Here is a 20692-nt window from a genome sequence, read left to right as displayed (position 1 = left end):
CTCCCGCAGTTGCTTTGGCATGACCCTTGCGAATGACAAAGCGCCTTCCGAGAAGGTGCCTGACCACCACCAGCAGGAACCTTGGGTTGCACCCAAGCAGCCCTGGGAGGCTGTGCCTGCAGCCATGGAAGCAGCAGTGATGGAGGAAGAGGAGGAAGCAGCAAAGGAGCGGGGAGTGAATGGGGGGGGCAAGTGGCAGCCACAAGATGGTGGCAGGGGAAAAGGAGGTGATGGTATGTCATACCGACCGAAAAACACACACTAGTTAAAAGAGATTAAAGGAAGGCCCTGATCACATCTATGTAGATGAGAGAACTGACTTCAGTACGGATCATGTAATGTACTTTACTTCCTACACTTACATAAATTTTATGACTAGTTGAAATAAAGAATGCCTAACTAGATTGTGATACAGTGGCCCAATTGAGCAATCACTTGTTGTACAACCAAGCACCACCCATAAGAGGACACACACTGTTAAAACAAAAGGCAAGTGTTAAAATGTATATCTTTTCATACATCTGTACAGACATAACCATTAACAGAATCCAGAAGCCTCAAGTACTAAGACAGTAGCTTAGTCAAAACTTACCTTAAACTCTTGCTCTGGGCTATCAATGCCTGCTTTCTGAGCAGCACTGGAAAGTGAATTTGCCACCTGTGGCTGAGCTTCCAGGAGCTTCTTCAGCTTCCAGTCCACCAACTTGCTGCTCTGTTCAGCTAAATATGGAAACACCACAATATAACGCACACACACACACGAGAGAGACAAAGAGGGGAGTATTTAGATGTATCAATTGAAGAGATTACATTTGGATTGCTGTTTATAACCTCTAAAGTGCAACTGATTTGGAAATGGAATACAATAATTTGACTCTAGGCTACAAATGCGATTCTTGATGCCTCTCTTTCCCATGTCCTTGCCATACAGTTATTTAAACTATATTTTTTACAGGGTGGCCCATAATGTATTGGTCAAATTGATTTCAACTGAGCTTTTTTATAAGCAGGTTTCCTTTTTAAGGGTTGGAAGTAATGAATGAGTTAAACATAACCAGATGTTAAGTTGTTTTAATTACGGTTTGGCTTACGTCTTCCTTAAACACAGTTTGTTTGCCTGCCTCACCCGAGACTCTCACTAAGCTGCACAGCTGCATAAATTGGAAAACAAAACAAACTTTGGGGAAGCTATCTCAAAAATGACTTGTAGTTCACTATCTATGCCTACTTTATTTTTATTTTTGTCATCACTACCAAAATTGGTGAGGTCTTTTGTGTGTGTGAAATTGTTTTTTGTGGAGGGTGGCAGTGGAATCTGGTCCTGGCCAGGTATTAACCACCCCTGTTCTAGTTATTACCTTGAGAACCTTTGACCTCACCTGGACTGCTATCACAAACAGTAATCCACTTGCACTACTGTCTAAATCTTGCCATGGTGGAGGAATTATAACCACGCTGAATTGCTGTCAACCTCATTGCTGGAAATACTCAGAGGCAAATTTGCTCATCTATACATATGTCAAATATCAAATGAATAAGTTTTATGTTCAGTCCTAGAGGTCTGAGTATAAGAAAGCAGATATATTTTATCATTCATATTCATCCTTTATGTTGTACTTCCCATGTGCAAAGTGCTTTGCTATTCCTATATCATTGCGCTTAACATTTGGGGAATTAAGGCAAGACCAAATCTTGGTCAATCCCTATGGCTGATCCAGGATTTAAACCATTGCCTTCGAGATACACAGCTACATATTTATTTATCCACTGACAAGTACATGAAAAATGATAGCACAATCTTTCTTATATATATTAAAGATAAGCTAAGAATTGGTTACTTTGGACCAAACTACACAAGAAACAAAGATCTACAATTAGATCTGCTGCTGCTTTAAAATTAAGCACAACTAGGTGAAGCTATGTATGTATGTATGTATGTATGTATGTATGTATGTATTTAAAACACATAGAGTTTTTTAAAATTCCAAAGTGGTGTACAACAATATTCAAACCACACCATAAACCACAAAGATAGCATAAAACAGCAATACAGCAGGTGGCCTGAATAGCTAGGAACATTTTCGTTAGTGGGCTCCATATGGCCATTTCTGAATAGGGATAGCCTGGTAGCCTCAAAGCTAGACTACAGTGGTATCTCCACTTGCGCATGGGATCCTTTCCGGAGCTCCGGTTGGATCCCGAGGAAATCGCAACCGGAGATGCCTCTTCTGCGCATGCATGCGGCGCATAGAGCGCTTCTGCGCATGCGGCGAAACCTGGAAAAATACTTCTGGGTTTGCCGCGTGTGTAACCCAAAGGATAGGCAACCAGAGGTGTGTGTATCCAGAGATACCACTGTATTGTGATGTACTCTATATGGGGCTGTCCTTGAAGATGGTTCAGAAATTCCATCTAGGGCAAAAAGCTGCAAGAATGCTGGTAGGGTAGCGAAAAGAATATTGTTTTCCAGTCCCAATTTAAGGTGCAAAGCCTTAAATCAGGTATGGAGTACCTTCGGCCTTCCAGATGTTGTTGGTTTCTAACTCCCATCAGTAAGCATGGTCAATGGCCAGTGATGGTGGAAGTTGTAGTTCAAGAACATCTGGAGGGTAAAAGGTTCTCCACACATGCCCTATATCAGGGTCAGCAAACTTTTTCAGCAGGGGGCCGGTCCACTGTCCCTCAGACCTTGTGGGACTATATTGGGGGTGGGGGATGAACGAATTCCTATGCCCCACAAATAACCCAGAGATGCATTTTAAATAAAAGGACACATTCTACTCATGTAAAAACATGCTGATTCCTGGACTGTTCACGGGCCAGATTTAGAAGGTGATTGGGCCGGATCCGGCCCCCAGGCCTTAGTTTGCCTATCCATACCCTATATGGTCTGATGGTGGTCTCTGTGTATGAAGAAGTACAAAGACATACTTAGCCCCCCCTTCTCTTACCCCCTTGCCAGAGGAACCCACACACCTTACCCATAGCAACAAAGGAGCGACTCCTAGCCACTCCAGCTAAGAGTGGAGAGGACCACTTTTGCAACGGCTTGGGACCCCACCCTTGGCAGGGGCCAACCTAACCACTTCTTTATAGTTTTAGGAAGCTGGCTATGGTACATTTTCAGCAGGTGTTTGAATGAGGCAACACCTGATTAGATAATTGTTTGCTGCTGCTGCTATTAGTAAATCACTATTTAGTGAATTGTTGTTGGCATCCGTCTGTCTTGAGAGACAATGGAATGCGCCTTCGGGGATGAAGTCAAAGTGTTGGAGAATCGCAGTACCTGCTGTGACTACAGAGACCAGTATCTCTTAACTGCTGCCTCCCGTGCTGTTTTCGCTACCTTAGCAGCACCTCTCCAAGGCACAAGCAGGGTGTAGCTAATAGTAGCTCACCTGCTCCAGCACATTTGCCAACCAGATGCTTATTGTGAGCCTGCAAACAGGATCTGAACACAAGACTACTCTGCCTTCCTATGGTTTCCAGAAACTCAAATTTAATTAAGGTTTGGAGTGTTAAAACGGGTGCCATACCCATATGTATTAAACTGTGTGCTAGACATTTCTAATCTCCTGGAATTAGCAAATGTAACAGCTAATTAAGCCAAGCTAGTCTCTTGTGATGTGGTGACTGCCCGGGATGATAGGCCATTAAGAAACAGAAGTTAAAAGGGACCCAGTATGAGATGGCAAATGGATGGGACCCCTCGCTTAAGAGATAAAGACCTTAGAGTAGTGAGTAAGAAGCAATGTTAGTAGAATTCAAGGTATGTGACCAATACGCAAAGTAGCAGGCTTAGCACAATGACTGATGTCAATCTGAATCCAAGGTTGCAGCTAAGGGACCCTCTTGAGGTGATAATGCTGTGAACCCCTCCATTCCCTGTGGCCTCAGATTGCCTATATGTGTAAATAAACCATAAATCCTAAAGACAAGACTGTTTCTTCTGTGCCTCATTTCAAAAAGGAAACATGGAACCCCAGGGAGTCATGCACTGCTTGGAGACTGGAGGTGGCATGCAACAAGATTAATGACCCAGCTATAAGCACTCTTCAGTGGAGGTTGAAAAAAGCAATCATTGATAGTCTTATCCTCCATGAATTTGTCTAATCCACCTTTAAAGCCATCTGAGTTGGTGGCCATCACTGCTTCTTGTGAGAACAAATTCCATACACTATGCTATGGGAAGATGTCTTTTGTCTGTCCTGAAGTGATACGCATTGTTACAAACAGGTCCTGCAACCAAACCAAATTATCTTGATTCCCACATAAAGAAAATGGAAACCAGAAAACACAGAAACCAGGAAGTGCTTGAAGATGTATTTCCTGAATGCTTGAAGAAACCAGGAAAACACCTTCAAGACACTAACGACTAGGCTTTGTACAATAAATATTCCAATAAAGGTACAATAAAGTACCTAAGTTCTGGTTGATAGCAAAAGTAATAATCTTACAGGAACCCAAGAAAGATCACTGACTTGCAGTGTTACCACCCTATCTCTTTACTAAGCTGCATGTGTTAATTACTAAAAGGATTTTCTTTCAAGGAATTGTTTCACCATAATGTTCTGAATATAGATGAACCTGATTTCAGAAAAATTACAGTGAATGATGAAACAATGTTACTTAAAAAAATGCATTAGGCGGGGTTTCTAAAAAAGGCCAAGAACAGCCTAGTGCAGGGATTTCCAAACTATAGTCTGTGGACCCCCAGTGGTTCATGAGCTTCATTCAGGTGGCTGTGGTGCGTCTATGGATTTGGTTAAAGAAGGGAGGCAGAACCACCACTGCGTGAACTAGTCATACTGACCTTTAATGCTATTTTATTGCTTTTATTTCTTAAATTGCATTTTATTCTTGTTATAATTTGAATTTTTTATGGAATTCAAATTATAACAATATAAAATGTAATGCTAATAAAATAAGCAACAAAAATAACATTAAAAATCATACACCATCATAGCACAGCACTTTACAATTGCTACAACAGGCAACTGAATTCATTAAGCGGTCTGCCAAAACTCTTGGCACTTTTCATGAAGTCCATGGGGGGAAATGGTTTGAGGATCACTACTGTATATTCAGCTGCTCATATCGTATTATATGGCCCAGAGTTTGTGTTTTTTAAGTGTCACTTGCAGACCCATATCTGTGGAAATGTACCTTGAAATGCATTTTGTTCCAAATGTGGCAAAAATTACAATTTCTAGACATCTCAAAAACAAATGGTTGCCTTGTGGGTCCTGTTCCATCATCTTCACAGAGAGACTTCTTACTGATAGTAGCTTTCCCTTCATATAGCACTGAATCAGGATCTCAATAAACTATAAGGTCTGAATGGTAACCTGAATAGAACGACTGGCTTACTTGAAGTGTAGATTTGTGAGTGGGACGCCGGTGACAGTGGATTGGGTATTTCCTCTCACATGACCTCAGGCAGGAGCAAAGACTTGTGGGACACAGGCACTTCCTCCTCACTTTTTCTAGACTTGCCAAGTAGCAATGTTCACCAAAGCATGTGAAACAAGAATAGCAGCCTGCCTCCCTTCCTGGCTCATAAATCAATAAAAATAGAAGTGACAGAGTCAATAGTACCCCTCCTAAAGGAGAAAACAAAAACAAGTGTGACTGCAGACCATCATAGGGAGGGTTGCACTGTCCCCAGCGTCCCATTCACAAATCTACACTTCAGGTAAGCCAATTGTTCTATTTATTTCATGGGACGCTGGGAACAGTGGATTGGGACAGACCACAGCACTTCCCAATAAATGGGTGGGTCCACACTGCTGACAAAACTTGGTGTAACACTGTACAGCCAAAAGCCACCTCAGTTGAAGACACGGTGACTTGGTCAAATTTATAATGTCTAGTGAAAGTGGAGGGAGACAACCAAGTGGCTGCCCTACAAAAATCTATTAAAGGAGCATTAGGTTTAAAGGCAGCAGAAGTCGAGGCTGACCCAGAGGAATGAGCAAAATATGAGATGGGCGGGACAGTTTCATAGTATCACAAGCTAAGGAAGTGCACCCCTAATCCATCTAGCTAGTGTAGCTGAAGCAACCTTTCCTCCCAAGGTGGAAGGATGAAAACCGCTGTATATACACTTTTAAGGCCCTGCGGACATCCAAGGAATGCCAAACTTTTCCAATATGTGTTTGGTCACTACAAAGTTGGGAGAATGAGTTCCTATTGAACATGGAATTTGGTAAGAGCTTTTGGTAGAAAGGAGGGAGCTTATCCTTATGGAAGATGCGTAAATTCTTATGGAAGATATGTAAATGACCAACAAAGCCAACAATTCTGAAACCCATCTCACTGAAGTTCTCGCAACCAAAAATAGGACTTTAAAGAAAGGTTGTTTAAGGAGATTTGGTGTAGCGGTTCAAATGGAGGCCGTTGCAGCGCTGACAGAACAGAATGTAAGTTCCATGATGGAAAATGGTAAGCTACCGAAGGATGCTGAAACGTAGTTCCTTTGAGGAAACGTTTGATTAGAAGATTTTGTAACAACGAAGCATGGCCAACAGAACTTAAAATTGAAGAAATGATGGAAAGGTGATGTTTTAAAGTATTAGGCTACGGGCCATTTTGCAGACCATGTTGGGGATAGCGAACCGTTACTCTGTGTGGCCACAGATGAGAAGCTTTACATCAGGAGGTAAAGGCTGACCGTGATGATTAATAAATAAATATGTCTTGTGAATGGACGTCTGGAAGCTAGAATGGTGGAGATAACATTCTCATCCAGACCACGAGATTTCAGTCGATTTCAGCCTTTGACAACATTTCTTGGAGTTTTATGAAGAAGAATCTACAGGAGTTGGGGGTAGGTCAAGGTTTTGAAAATGGTATAGGTGCAATTTATTCTGAACAAAAGGCAAAATTAATTGTGAACAATGTAGTGACAGAAGAGTTTAAGATTGAGAAAGGGACACGACAAGGTTGGCCAATTTCTCCATTGCTTTTTATATCAGTCCTCGAGGTTTTGTTAAATATGATTAGAAAAGACCAAGAGGTTAAAGGTATACAAGTGGGAGCTAAACAGTACAAACTGAAAGCATTTGCTGATGACTTAGTATTGACTCTACAGGAGCCAGAATCTAGTACTAAAAGGGTATTGGAACTAATTCAAGAATTCAGACAGGTAGCAGGTTTTAAGCTGAACAAGATGAAAACTAAGGTTTTAGAGAAAAACTTAACTGTGAATGAGAGAGAGAAATTTCAGGAGGAGAAAGGACTAACATTGGTTAAGAAAGTGAAATACTTAGGGGTTAACATGATTGCCAAAAATGTGAATTTATTTAAGGATAATTATGAAAAATGTTGGACTGAAGTGAAAAAGGACTTAGAAACATGGACAAATTTGAAGTTATCATTGTTAGGCCGAATAGCTGTGATAAAAATGAATGTGTTGCCAAGGATGTTGTTTTTGTTTCAAACATTGCAGATTTTGGATAAGATGGATTGTTTCAAGAAGTGGCAGAAAGATATTTCCAGATTTGTTTGGCAGGGCAAGAAGCCTCGAATAAAATTTAAGATATTAACTGATGCCAAAGAAAGAGGTGGATTTGCCCTGCCAGATCTTAAACTTTATTATGAGTCAGCTGCTTTTTGCTGGCTGAGAGAATGGCTGCTTCTTGAAAACACTGATGTGTTGGACTTAGAAGGTTTCAACAATGCATTTGGTTGGCATGCATATTTGTGGTACGATAAGGTAAAAGCACACAAAGCGTTTAAAAACCATATTGTTAGAAAAGCATTATTTAATGTCTGGATAAGATATAAGGATTTGTTAGAAAAGATAACTCCAAGATGGTTGTCACCAATGGAAGTGAAGGCACAGAAAAAACTCAATATGGAGGCCAAATGGCCGAAATATTGGGAAATTTTGGAACAAGATGGAGACAGAATAAAATTGCAAAGCTTTGAAAAATTGAAAAATAAAGTGCGAGATTGGCTCCATTATTACCAAATAATGGAGGCATACAATTTGGACAAAAAAGTTGGTTTCCAGGTGGAAAAATCAAAATTGGAAACAGAATTGTTGGATTCAAAAATTAAGAATTTGTCAAGAATGTATAACTTGCTGTTGAAATGGAACACTCAGGATGAAACGGTGAAATCAGCTATGATTAAATGGGCACAAGATGTTGGACATAACATAATGATGGCTGACTGGGAACAGTTGTGGACCACAGGTATGAAATTCACGGCATGTAATGCCCTAAGAGAAAATTTAATGAAAATGATTTATAGGTGGTACATGACACAAGTCAAGCTTGCAAAAATTTACCATTTGCCCGACAATAAATGCTGGAAATGTAATGAGACTGAAGGTACATTCTTTCACCTTTGGTGGACATGCCCAAGGATTAAGACATTCTGGGAGATGATCTATAACGAAATGAAGAAGATATTTAGATACACTTTTTTGAAGAAACCAGAGGCCTTTCTCCTGGGCATGGTCGGCCAAATGGTGCCAAAGAAGGATAGAACTTTTTTTATGTATGCAACAACAGCAGCAAGAATACTCATGGCGAAGTACTGGAAGACACAAGATTTACCCACCCGGGAAGAATGGCAGATGAAGTTGATGGACTATATGGAACTGGCGGAAATGACTGGCAGAATCCGAGACCAGGGAGAAGAATTGGTGGAAGAAGACTGAAAAAAGTTCAAAGACTATTTACAGAAATACTGTAAAATTAATGAATGTTAGAAAAATGTTGGAATGAAGTTATATGGCTTTAGTAGAAATGTTATAAGGAATTAAGTATAAATAGATTAATAGAGTACTAAAGGGAAAAATAAGGTCAGAGTGTTAAGATAATTATAGGATAGAAAACAGAGGAAGATGGAAAGGAATTGCTGAAACAATTAACAGAAGTGGAATACAAAAAGGGAGGTGTGAGGAGGTCGAGGAAATAAGTGAATGAAAGATAAGATATTGAAATTGTTTGATGTGTTTTAAATGGTTTTTGTTTTGTTTTGTTAGTTTTACGTGTTAGTGTTCTGTAGTGTTTTTGTATTATTGGTTTTTTTCTTTTTCTTTCTTGTAGTGTTGTGTTTAAATTGTTGGAAAATTAATAAATATTATTTATTAAAAAAAAAATAGATTTCAGTCTATGGCACTCAAACACCATGCAGTCAGGTTCAACCATTCTAAGTTTGGATGAGTCCCTGGCAAAGTACAAGAAGATGAAATGGTGGTGTCGCTGAAAAAGCCTGAATCTCTGACAGCCAAGGTCTGCGGAGCCATAATGGCGCAACTAGAACCACCTAAACTTTTTTCAACCTGATCTTTTGGAGGACTCTCGGAATGATGGTTTGAGTTCCTTCGGCCATGTCGTCATTAGGGCATCCCAGACTTCTGCTTGGTTTTCTTGGACCGGCTAAAGTAATGGGGTAGCTGACGATTTAGCTTGTGAGCAAAGAGATTGACTTGTAGAGGATCCCAGCGGTGTTGAATCTAATGAAACACTGATTTACCTGGGATCTGCTCAACTAATCTGTTTGCTGGCTGTCGTCGCCGGCAATATGTTCTGCCATGAGGATGAGGGGATGATGCTTGGCCCAATTGAAGAGAAGAGCTGTCTCTTTCTGGAGAGATTCTGAATGCATTGTTAAATTGTCTGTTTGATGAAGGACGTGATGGAGTTGAAGACAAGAAAAGTGAACATTTGCCAGTCTGGCTGCTCTCAACTCTAGCCAATTGATGGAGTGAGTGGCCTCTGAGCTTGACCACAGGCCTCGAGTGTAGATTTATTGACAATGACATCCTTGTAAACTGGTGTCCATGATTATCTGACTGCTGCACAGATTTCTGAATGATTTCTGAAGATTGGAGATTTACACCCACCACAGAATGGACAGCTTGAGTTGAGGAGATAAGAGCAAAGACCTGGGTCGATTGTGAATGATTGCCCATAATGCCACAGTAAAAACCACTGTAGGGTTCTTGTGTGGTGCCCAACATGTAATCTGAGAGGCTGACATGCAGAGTCCTAGAATTATTGACAGACATTTGACTGTCATCTTTTTTTGTCTTTAAGATTGCAGCTGCTGCTGCGTAGATTTTGCTGATGTGCTCTGGTGAAAGAGTCACAAGATCTTGAACTGTATCTAGCCTAGGTGAATGATCCTTGGTGATGGGGTCAAGCAGCTTTTTTTGTAGTTGTTCAAGAAGCCATGGGATTGTAATGTTTTGAGGGTGATGTGCCAATGGAGATGAGCCTGTTGAAGGGATGTCGCCCAAAGGAGCAGGCCGTCTATGTACGGCTAAATATGAATGCCTTGTAGACGCAGGTGCACTAATAGGGTGATCATTATCTTTGAGAGAACTTGGGGCGAAGAGGCTGGACCAAACAGGAGACTCTGGAACTGAAAATGATGCTTGTCTATGGTGAACCATAGATACTTTTGGTGATCTGAATGCATTTGAACATGGAGGTATGGTTCTCAAAGATTGATGAGAATCACCGACGTGAAGAACCTCCCTGATGGAGGTTAAGGATTCCATTTTGAATTCTTTTGTAAGCAACACAGCGATTTAGGAACTTCAGATCAAGAACCGGCCAACATTTTTTGGTGTCCTTCCCCTGCCCCCTTTTTTTATTTCTCCCCCCCCAACAGATAAATTGAACAGAGGCCCTGGAAGTGAGCTGCGAGTGCGAAAAGCCTCGGGTAGGATTTTCCTCTGCTTATCTTTAAATTCAATCAATAAAATGGCGCACGGCAAAACGGAGCCTCAGCATGCGAAAAAAGAGCATATTCAGCGACCCTGTAGGATTGCAATATACAGGGACATTCTGCAAGAAAGCAAACTTAATAAACTAAAGACAAGAATAACTAAGGTTGCTAAGGCAAACAAACAGGGGCGGGGAAGGACGAAATGCTTTTTTGGAATACACACACACACACACACACACACACACACACACACACATATTTGCAAGGCTCAAGACAGTTGCTAAAACTAAGGAAAACTAGCAAAGAGAAAGCAACAATAAAATGAGATCAAAACTGAAAACTTATCAGAAGAAGCAGGAGAGCCAGGACAAACATCTTGCTGAGTCAGGCAGGAGAAAAAAACTGAAGAGGAAGTGCCTGTGTCCCACAAGTCTTTGCTCCTGCCTGAGGTCATGTGAGTGGAAATACCCAATCCACTGTTCCCAGCATCCCATGAACTAAATTAAATAGATCTTCTATAGCAGACAGCTGTGATTAATATAAACCTAAATTAGCCTAAACAAGTCTCCTGCTATTACTTTCGGAACACAAATGGACATAACCAACAATCCTCACTTTGAGGAGAAAATGAACAAATACTAGGATTTGTTGCGATCATTATAATCAACTATAGCATAGTTATAGTAGGGTTACCAGACGTCCCCGGATTTGCAAATCTGTCCCCGGGAAGTCTTGTGCACAACAAATCATATGGGGACTTCCGGAAAGGAAAAATGGTGGGCGCCACGGCAGTGAGCAGCTCCTGAAGCCAGCCAGAGCCAACTGCACTACTATGCTGCCTCCGGGCTGCTGACTGCCGCCGCCACTGCCGAAGGGGAACCAGGGACGTCCGGCGGTAAAGATCTCTTGCCCCCTTCTCCTTTGTTTTGACTGAGGCTCGGGAGTCACGGCCGGCTGTTGCCCAGTTTTTTTAAAACTGTGCATTTATGTTTCACAGGGTGCGAAAGAAGGGCTTTGCACCTTTATACAATAAGCATGTGTGCTTGGGCCCAGGGTCTTTTGCCTCACCGTCCCCACTACTGACTCAATGTTGCTACTCAGCTTAAAAAAATAAATAAAAAGTCCCCGGATTCATTGAAAAAAATTCTGGTAACCATAAGTTATAGCAGACTTTAAACGATGCTGCTATGATTATGGGGAATTCTCCCTGTCCATGTGAGATGGGGGAGTTCCTCTCTAATCAACAGAGGCTCACTTTGATCCCTGTTTTAGATTATTCATAATTTGGATGTATAGCCTTAATATATGGGGCCTACTGCCAAGTAAATGTACACAGGGCTTCAGCCTTTGCCATTAGCCACCATTTTCATTTTGCAAATCACTCAGTCATAAAACCTACATAAATTATTGCCAGTAACAATACTGTCGAGTTCAAATTAACTTAAAATAACTACATAAGCAGAACAAAAAAAGATATTCTGTTAATTCTTACCCCATTTTGGATATATTAGAAACATATATTAAAATCTTTAAAAATCAATCATTTTCTTGTTAACTGAAACCATGCTAATCATGCAGAGAAGGCATTCATGAAAGATAAATTAATCCAAGGGTTATAAAGGTCCCAAACAGATGTAATACTAGGCTGACATATTACAAAAGGCACTGATGAGGAAACTGGTGTTAGTCATGCAAAAGACACAAAATAGCCATTAGTTTAATTACCATCAGAATCAAGGTCATTTTCTAGGTTAGTATGTTGATCTTCACCGGCAGTAACAGTGCATTCAGGAATCTCCTCATTAGTAACTACCTCAATATTATCATTTCCACCCTCATCTGTGGGAACATGTCATAACAAAGTTAGTGCTTTTCATCCTGTACATGCACCACAACATATCAATGAAAACTTTTAGTGTTTTAGTGTCAACTGAACACATTCATCATTTATGACACAGAAATGGAAAAAGTCACTGAAATGTAGCAATTGGTTTATAGAAAAATAACGCTCTTTAAAGAAATTATCAGTTGCACACACACTGTATATACATCCTGTTTGTAAACATGCCAAGCTGTGCATTGTTAGCTTAAATTCAAGTTTACTGCTCAGCCAAGTGGAGAGGATGTTAAAGCACCTACTGGAGTTACACGTTTGTGCTGCTACTATTAGTAGACAGAATGATCAGTCTATCACAGATTCCTATGTTGTGTAAAACAGAAGAATAAATCGCTGTGCAGATTAAGAGTATTGCTGCAGCTGTGAGGAAGAGCACACAGATTTTGCTACCCTGTAAATTCTTCTACTCATTTGCCAGATAGGGGACCAGACACTGAACAAAGTGATCTCTGTCCACCAGGGGCAGTTTCTTTAGATTTGGCTCAGGACAGGATTAGTAGTAGCTGTCCCTAGACTGCTATCCCTGACTTCAGAAAGAGGACATCCTAGCTAACAACCACCCCACCCCAAGCAATGAACCCCTACATGGAATAACATGACATAAATGGAAAAGGGAGTGGAAATTGGTAATGTGTGCTTATTTGTCCCATGTCCAGAATGGAAACCGACCCAGTGAATATGATTGGTATTCATTGTTGTTGTTGTTGCTTTCAGTCTGCTTGGCCACTGTGAGAACGGGGTGTGGCATTAGACTGCCCTGATCCAGCAGGCTTAGATTATCTTCACCACCATTCTTCTAGGGCATGCATGACTTTTGCATTGTCTGACACGCAAAGCATTATTTCCATCTGGAGTGAAGAGCTCAGATCTTGCTGAGGTCAATGTGCAGCTGAGTGTATCGTCACAATGATGAATCTAGCCTGAAGATTTCTTTCTTTCTGAGCCTCAACAGTTCTGACCCTGACCTTATTTTTGATGTACTTGGAATAATCTTCAAATAGCTTCAAGGAGGTTTTATTATTGTTTTTGGGGACATGACTGGTTGCTGTGCTTTCTTGGACACAAAATATGCCTAAGCATTTTGTGTAGCTTTGGTCCTGTTAGGAATAACATGTTAAGTGCTACTTGGTGTACAGAAAGTAGATAGAAAGAATCTCTCTCTCATATAGTAAGAGAACCTGAGGTCATCTAATGTAGTTGAATGTTGGACGATTCAGGGCAAATAAAAGGTAGTACACAGCACCTAGCTAAACTATGTAATTCACTACAACAAAATGTAGTTATAGCCAACAACTCTAACATAGATTTAAAAGTTACAGATAGGTAGCCGTGTTGGTCTGCCATAGTCAAAATAAAAAAATTCCTTCCAGTAGCACCTTAAAGACCAACTAAGTTAGTTCTTGGTATATACCAAGAACTAACTTAGTTGGTCTTTAAGGTGCTACTGGAAGGAATTTTTTTATATAGATTTAAAAGAGAATGAGAGAAATTGAAGGCTGTCAGAGGCTACTATCCATGTTCTGCCTCTGCTGTTAGGGGCAGTGTGCCTCTGAAAACCCAGTGGGGAAACTGCTATTGTACTTGGATTCTCTTTGGAGGCTTTCTATAGGCATCTGGCTGGGCACTGAGAGAACAGGGTGCTGGACCATATGGGCTTTTGGTCTGATCCAAGAGGGTTCCTCTTTTGTTTTTATGGGGGTCTGCTGGCATTTGCCATGACACTGATGACCTTACAAGACTTGTCATGAAAGGGTGCCCCTATATTCTAGAAGGTTTCACTTTATCTTTGAATATTGGTGAACATTCTAATGTCTGGACCTTGTAAACTCAAGGTGCTTTCTTCTAGCTGACTTACCTTTTACACCTTTTACATCACAACTGGATTTGCCCCTTCTATTCCTCCTGCACATGCCTGTTGCCACTCCCAAATCTGCTCTGGTGTGTTGGACAGATTTATGGAACACAGGAGTAGAAAGGGAGAACATTCCGTTGTGCAAGGAGAAAGCTTTGAGTCACTGGAATCGTGCTACATTGAATAAAACCTATTATGTGCAGCACTCAAATTTGAAGTCTGATTTTGCCTTTCATATCACCTTAGAATATGATTTTGTGCCTTCTCATATAATTGCAGATCCAACTTGACAATTTTGGGCACAATTTGGAAGGGAAGGGCTGGAAGGGAGGAATGTAGTATTTTTTCCCATCATTTTTCCCAATGATTTTCCCCATCATTTTTAGAAAATGATCTGTGATCAGGGGCGAAGGAAGGCTAACCAGCACCCAGTGGGGGGTGTCAGGGCAAACCGCCCAGCGGTGCATGTGCGTGCAATGTACGTACTGCGCATGCATGGGGCTACACACATGCATGCATTGTATGTACTGCATGTGCATGCACAGCCGGGCAGTTTGCCAACGGCGCCACTTGAGCACCGTGTGGATGGTGGTGGGATCCCTTCACTGCCACTGCAGTCGTGAGCGGAGAATCCTCCGCATGCGGCTGCAGCGGCCGGGGGCAGTAGGGCGAGCCCCCCGTGGGGTGCCTTCTTGTCACCCCCCTCAGAGATTGCACCTGGGGCGACCCGCCCCCCCTTCCTCCACCACTGTCTATGATCTCCTGATTTTGGCTGGGAGATTTCCCATCAGTTTTGAGTTTAAACAGGGAAAGCTTGGGGTAAGTTGCCCATCTCTTTTTTCTTCAGTAAACCTCCAAAATGGCAAAATTAGAAACATGCCAAATTCATAATTTTCTCTAAAGTATTCAGACAACATTTTAGGAGTAAAAACATGGTACCACCAAAAATGGGTACAAGCCTTACTATAAGCCATTCTGCTGAAACTCTAAAACTGCAGGTCTCAAGAGAGGGTTGTGAATCTACTGGTTATCTTCTGGAACACTGCTTGGTATGTCTCCAGTCACCTGGATCCACACCCTGTCTGTAAACCTGAACATTTCCCGTGTGCAGAAATTGCACTCTGCCAGCTTAACGAACAAGCTGACTCCTCAAGGAGTGCCATGTATCTGATCTCTCCTTGCTTGTTTCTGTACAACAGCACCATCACATTAACTAAACTGTTTATAGTGTCAATCCATTTAGCTTGTTCTGAGCATGCCAGGTGGAATTGTAGCGTTGGAAGGTCTCCAAAGGGTCATCTAGTCCAACCCTCTGTGATGCAGGAATCATAACTAAAGCATCCCTGACTGATGGCCATCCAAACTCTGCTTAAAAATCGTCAATGGAAGAGAGTCCACAACCTCCTGACGGAGTCTGTTCCATTGCCTAGCAGCTCTTATTGTCAGAAAGTTATTCCTAATGTTTAGTCAGAATCTCCTTTCTTATAATCTAAATCCATTAGATTGGCGCCTAGCCTCTGGAACAGGAGAAAACAAGCTTACTCCATTTCCCATGTGACAGCCCTTTAGATATTTGAAGATGGCTACTGTATCACCACCCAGTCTCCTCTTTTCCAAACAAAACATACCCAACACCCTCAACTGTTCCTCATAAAGTTTGGTTTCCAGACCCTTTAACATCTTGGTCATCCTCCTCCTCTATGATAACAGGCCATAGCAGTAGGTGGTCACAACTTTGAAGCAGAACCCTGTGCTGAGCTGCAGCACTAGGCACTGAGTCAGTCATGGAAACAACACCATGAGTAAAATGAGATAAACTGGTGCTATGCTTGATTATCTGTGCGGAGAATGAAAGCTGGGAAGATCAATGTTGTCAATGTCAACACTGAAACTAACAGACAAATAAGCAAGTTCTACATAGATGTAATGGGGTATATTGTATTGAAAACTCAGAATGAGTACAGAGGAAAGGGTATAAATATGTGCCCTTATCTTTAATATATTATTCAAAAAAATAGCAGACTTGTGTTGAATTTTTATATTCCAAAAATGAGGGGTGCTATTTGGGAATTCAAAAGATATTTTGGTTAGATTAATATAATTTAGTTAAATGTGTGTACAGTTGCATTGAAATGGTTTAAAATGATTGCCAAGACTTGTAGTTGTATTACATATTAATAGTTTTTAATTTTTATTATTATTCAGCATTACCTGACATCTTCAGAAGGTAAAATTAAAATTATTTGGTTTTCCGAAAGCAGTTTATGTGCTTCTTCACCAAATGTAGACTTACCAAGGTAAATGTTGTGCTGAGGCTACGGCGGAAGCAAGGCCCTCTTGGGGTGTTAATGCTGTGAACTCCTCCATGCTAGGTTGTATATATGTGTAAATAAACCATATATCATAAAGACACCACAGTCTTCCACTGTGCCTCATTCCAAAGGAAACATGAACCCTGGGTAAGCACCTGGAACCCCTGGAATCTCACACCACTTGGAGACTGAGGCGGCAGGCAACAATATCCATTAGCAGCCATACACTGGCCTTCTACTGCCACAGAGTAACAGCAGGATATAAAAATAGTTGTGTGGCACTGATATGAGCAGGGAGAAAATCTGACAGCTGATGGACACACATGGCAAGTAAATGATCAGGCAAGAAGATCTACAAACATATGTTCTAAATGCACACTTAAAATATTTTAGGTGTATATCCCCCCCCCATCCATGTTGCCCTGGTGAAACGACTCCCATAGCACTACAATGAAGACAAGCCACAGTGTTTGAAATAGCTCATAAGTCATGATCAGCTAAATATGTTTTGAGGGGAGTTAAATCTTACAAAAAATGCCAAATGAGCTTCACCCCCCTTTTTAAAGTGCCTCATTCAAAATCAAGACAAAAGAAGAGAAGGAAGCTATAAGACTTTTTGTGCCTGTGCCAAATAAAAGATTATCTCTGAGAGTGCTTACAAATTCAGTAAAGACAAGGACAAGTCTAGAGGGGGGAAATAATAGAAAAATATTCAATTTCCCTCGACAATTTAACCGGTGGCCAAAATTAAAGATAAAAAAGCCTGCAACCTATGTACTATTAAATTTTATTTTTTTAAATGTGAAGAAAGAAGTAGCGGGGGGGGGGGGAATGGGGATGAAATCAGCACAGACAATAAAATTAACATACTAAATTGAGATGAAAAATGCAAAAAGAGGTGTGAAATTACATACGTTTGGCATCTACAACTACTGCTTGACTTGTTCATACTCAAGTAACTTAAATCCCTGTGCATATTGCTGCTGAATTTGGACTGTCAAATTCGTGCAAAATGCTAACATTATGCCAAGTGTAGGTCTTGTCCAAAACATTTAATAAGGATTTGTTGAACAAGCTATTAAAGGCTGCATGGAAGCAAATAGGATTAGCTGCTGCACCTATGTTTTGGTATAGCCCTAAAAAGATACAAAAAGAATCATAGAACTTTATACTTGCAAAGGTGTTGCAGATCATTTACTCTAATGATCTGATGCCACAATGTTTCAAAGAAACATTAAAGAACGGTGTTCTCAAATTAATTAATTATATGTATATTCCCCTTTTCCATCTTAACACATGACTTTCAGGATGGGTAACCATCATAAAACAATTATCAATAAATCAAAACCAGGCCCGGTGATCACTGTATCCAAGACAAAGAAAGTCTTTGTCTGTGCCTAAACTTGGGACATTCTTCTTCTCCTAGTGGAACTAGCTTCATTTAGTTAAACAAGAGCCTTTTGTACACACGTGTTCTGAAGTGAATTGTCCCACTACACATCAAGTTGTGTAAACTCACCCCAAGGGGTATTTCCCTAACAAAGCCTTGCTTTGTTTTAATTGGACACACCTGACGCCTGCTTTCTGAATCAGTTGTTCTGCTACATCCCTGATCTCAAATACAATAGTTCTGGCTACATCTAGCTCAATAATTTTATTCACGTTGTGAGGAGAAGTGCTATTCTTCTGACTGTGTGAAATTAAGAGATATGGCATATATCTATAGATACGTGTATTTGGTGAACAAAAATTACCAGTAAGCTCATTTGAAGTCTGAATAAAAGCAAATTTCAAGAAGGTCTTCCTCAGGTTTCTGCGTTGCCATAGGAATGAGATACAAGGTTTCTTAACTCACCTCCAGATGCCTTTGACCTTTCTTTCAACTTTTCTGCAGCCATTTCACTGTAGCTAGGAAGTTCTGACATCTTCACTCCAGATCGAGCTTCTGCTATTAGCTGACGAGCTCTCTCTCTCAGCTGCCGACGCCGCTCTTCATTTTGCTGCTAAGATATATTGAACAGTTGCCAACTCAGTAATTGACAGAAATGCAATTTCATTCTCAATCTGATCATCATGATAGTAACTGGTTTACAGCATGGTGCTTGGCCCATGTTATAAATAGGAAGCTCCATATCAGTTGGGTGTCAACAAAACACTTTTTAGAGCCATCCTGGAATCAGGTTTTTTTTAACCCTAATAATTTCTCCAATTATTGTATTAGATCTTTAAAAAATTAACTGGTTTATAAAAATGTAATCTGAGGCTGATAGGTACCCAAAACTTATGGCCACCATGCAACCCCACAGTATGTTCAAGGCTTACTGATTTCAAAGTGCTAATACATCTTTAAAAGGAGATGTACACAGTCAAATAATGAATGGAAAGAATTACAGTTCAGCCCCGGTATCAGAAAGAAGCTCCATTTATATTAGTAGGTTCACTCTTACTTAATATTGATACTGGTGCAAAATGGAAATACACTAAGCTGACATTTTATTTTCTAACAATCCCTACTGAATCAGTATTTAAAATAAGGACAGCTATGGATACTAAGATCTTCCCACTTTGGAGGAACAAAAACATTTTAAAGCTTGTTATGGAAAAATACATTTGTTTTGAAATTCCTGTTTGACAGAATAAGTACATGTAAAATATCTGCCTGTAACAGAGGAATATTCTGAAGGTTTCTTCTCTTAAGTTAAGCAAATCAGGACTTGGTTAATACTTGAATGGAAACCCCAAGTGATGAACATTGCATATGGAGGAAGGATGGGATAAAAACATTAACACACAATTAACTTGAAAATATACATTGCTCAAGGAAATAATCAAATTACCACACAGTGTAAATTCTTTCATTCTAGAGTGAGCCTGGTGGACTATATCATCCTGGCCAAGTGTCAGAGAGAATTAAACACACTCCAGGTAAAGGTATGTGTTATGTAAGCCCCTTTTCAGTACCCTTCTCCAACACCTGAACAGAATTGTGGCAGGTATAGGGAATCTCTTTTAGCTGGAGTGCCAGATTCAAATGTGATTAACCTTCCAAGGACTGCATTCCAGTGTTGGGCAGGGCAAAACAAAGCAGGATAAGGCAAGAAGTAAAAAAGAACAAATAAAGAAAGATAAAGAAACACAATTCACTCAAATGGAATAAAGCCAAATAAAACTAAAATACATTCAAAAACTGAGCACACACAGCCTTCCAAACACGATCCTCCTAGTCCCAGGCCCCACAACAGCAGAAGTCCAAGAATGATCCTCGTGTCCCACAAAAACTCACCCCTTCTGCTTTCTTTTTTCTGGACACACACATGCGCGCACACATCTGGAAGATGGAGCAAGCTTGTTTTTTATCGCTCTGGAGGGTAGGACTTGAACCAATGGATTCAAGTTACCAGAAAGGAGATTTCAACAAAACATCAGGAAGAACGTTCTGACAGTTAAGAGCTGTTTGACAGTGGCATGGACTCCCTTGGGAGATTGTGGACTCTACTTCCTTGGATGTTTTTAAGCAGAGGCTGGATGGCCATCTATCATGGATGCTTTAGCTGAGATTTCCTGCACTGCAGGGGACTGGACTAGATGCTGCCCTTCCAACTCTACAATCCTATGATTCTATCAGGTGCGCCAACTCTAGGTGGTGGAGGTGTCATCAGCATCCCCAATATTCCTTAGCAGTGGGCTCAACACCCAAATATTGAGGGGATCGAGAAGGCCAAACTGCGAAGCTGAGTACGGCACAGCATGAAAGGCAGGTTCCTCCTGAGTGCAAGAGAGGAGCAGCCATGACCATTGAAGCTGCATGGCGCCAGGCAAGGCCTCCTTCCAACAAAGACTCTCCACCCTGAAAGAGAGGGGAGTGGTTGTGGGCGGGAGCCCAAGCGCCGCCCAGCAGGGGGCGTGGCCCCTGCCTCCAGCGCACCTGGCTGGCGCTCA

General features: G+C 41.0%; 1 protein-coding gene across 4 annotated transcripts in view; it reads right to left on the bottom strand.

Moving 5' to 3' along the window:
• Positions 1-20692, bottom strand: part of EHBP1 (EH domain binding protein 1) — a 280836-nt gene that overhangs the window by 59513 nt on the left and 200631 nt on the right. For 2 of the 4 annotated variants that reach the window (XM_082215741.1, XM_082215742.1), the window contains 3 exons: positions 18609-18756; positions 12418-12531; positions 593-720 (listed from right to left, as the gene is read on the bottom strand). In XM_082215741.1, the coding sequence (XP_082071867.1) occupies positions 593-720; positions 12418-12531; positions 18609-18756 (390 nt within the window). The remainder of the gene's footprint in view (positions 1-592; positions 721-12417; positions 12532-18608; positions 18757-20692) is intronic. The other 2 variants (XM_082215743.1, XM_082215744.1) reach the window with 1 other exon arrangement.

The sequence above is a fragment of the Podarcis vaucheri genome, assembly GCF_965113315.1.
Source record: "Podarcis vaucheri genome assembly, chromosome: 3".
NCBI classification, from domain to species: domain Eukaryota; kingdom Metazoa; phylum Chordata; class Lepidosauria; order Squamata; family Lacertidae; genus Podarcis; species Podarcis vaucheri.
This window is presented reverse-complemented; position numbering and strand designations above follow the sequence as displayed.